The sequence below is a fragment of the Eimeria acervulina genome, genomic scaffold (assembly GCF_000499425.1).
Source record: "Eimeria acervulina Houghton genomic scaffold, Eah_scaff2764, whole genome shotgun sequence".
In the NCBI taxonomy this organism is placed as follows: Eukaryota; Apicomplexa; class Conoidasida; order Eucoccidiorida; family Eimeriidae; genus Eimeria; species Eimeria acervulina.
In genome coordinates, this window is record NW_013549932.1 from 1 (window position 1) to 1,131 (window position 1,131).

Sequence of the window (1,131 nt, forward strand, 5' to 3'; positions counted from 1 at the left end):
GCTGCTGCTGCTTCCTCAGCAGCAGCAGCAGCAGCAGCTTCTAACTCGGCAGCACCCATGTCTGTCTCGCGTGATGCCCCGCGTGAATAATTCTCTTCTGCAGCAGCAGCAGCAGCTGCTGCTGCTGCTACTGCTGCTGCCGCTGCAGCAGAAGCCGCAGCTGCTGCCTCCGCTGCTGCTGCTGCTGATGCCGCTGGTGTTGAAGCGACACACTTAGACCGGCTCGCAGCAGCCCCACCTGCTGCTGCTGCTGCTGCTGCTCCTGTTACAGCAGCTGCTGCTGCATCTGTTGCTGCTGCTGCTGTTGCTGCGTCTGTTGCTGTTGGTGTGTCCCTTGATGATACTGTGTCCCTTGCTGCTGCTGCTGCTGCACCTGTTGCTGCTGCTGCGTCTGCTGCTGCTGCTGCTGCGGCAGCGAGATCTGCAGTAGAATTTTTAGTTGCTGCCTTTGCTGCTGCTGCTGCTGCTGCTGCAGCTGCAGCGCTTTGCTGCGCTGCAGCGGGCAGATCTGTAACGGATTTTACCGTTGCATCTGCAGCAGAGGAATCTGCAGCAGGAGCAGCAGCAGCAGCAGAACCTGCTGCAGGTGCTGGTGTCGCTGCACGGCTAGTTTCTGGCTCTGCTGCTGCTGCTGCCGCTGTTGCTGCTGCTGCTGCTGCTGCTGCTGCTGCTGCTGCTGACGTCTGATCCCCAGTGGAGGGCACGGGATGCCCATCAGCCGCTGCATTTTCGGCTGTCTCGACAGTGAGGCTCATCCTGCCTGTTGCTGCTGCTGCTGCTGCTGTTGCTGCTGCTGCTGCTGGGGTTGCCGCTGCTGCTCCAGCGAGGCCCAGTGCGCTGCAGCACACAACACCTCAGCTATTCCGCTGCAGCAGCACCGGTAGATTGCTGCAGTTATAAGTGGCTGCTGCTACACCCGTTGCTGCTCTTGCTGCGGTTGCTGCTGCTGTTGCTGCTGCTGTTGCTGCTGGGGTTGCCGCTGCTGCTGCTGCTGCTGCCAGGGGCCGAGGCAATGAGAAGAATATGAAGGATCTTTTCAGCAGCAGAAGTCCTCGACTCAAGACAACTGCTGTTGCTGCTGCAGCGGCCAGCTGGCAGCAGCAGCAGCTGCTGCTGCTGCCGCTGCTGCAG

At 60.7% G+C, this 1,131-nt stretch overlaps 1 protein-coding gene across 1 annotated transcript; it reads right to left on the reverse strand.

Annotated features, from left to right (window-relative positions):
• Position 1: 1 nt before the first annotated feature.
• Positions 2-755, reverse strand: EAH_00067470 (hypothetical protein; the record flags this gene model as incomplete). Its single annotated transcript, XM_013396173.1, has 1 exon — positions 2-755. A coding segment is annotated over one exon (754 nt), but the record flags the coding sequence as incomplete, so codon positions are not given.
• Between the last annotated feature and the right edge of the window lie 376 nt (positions 756-1,131).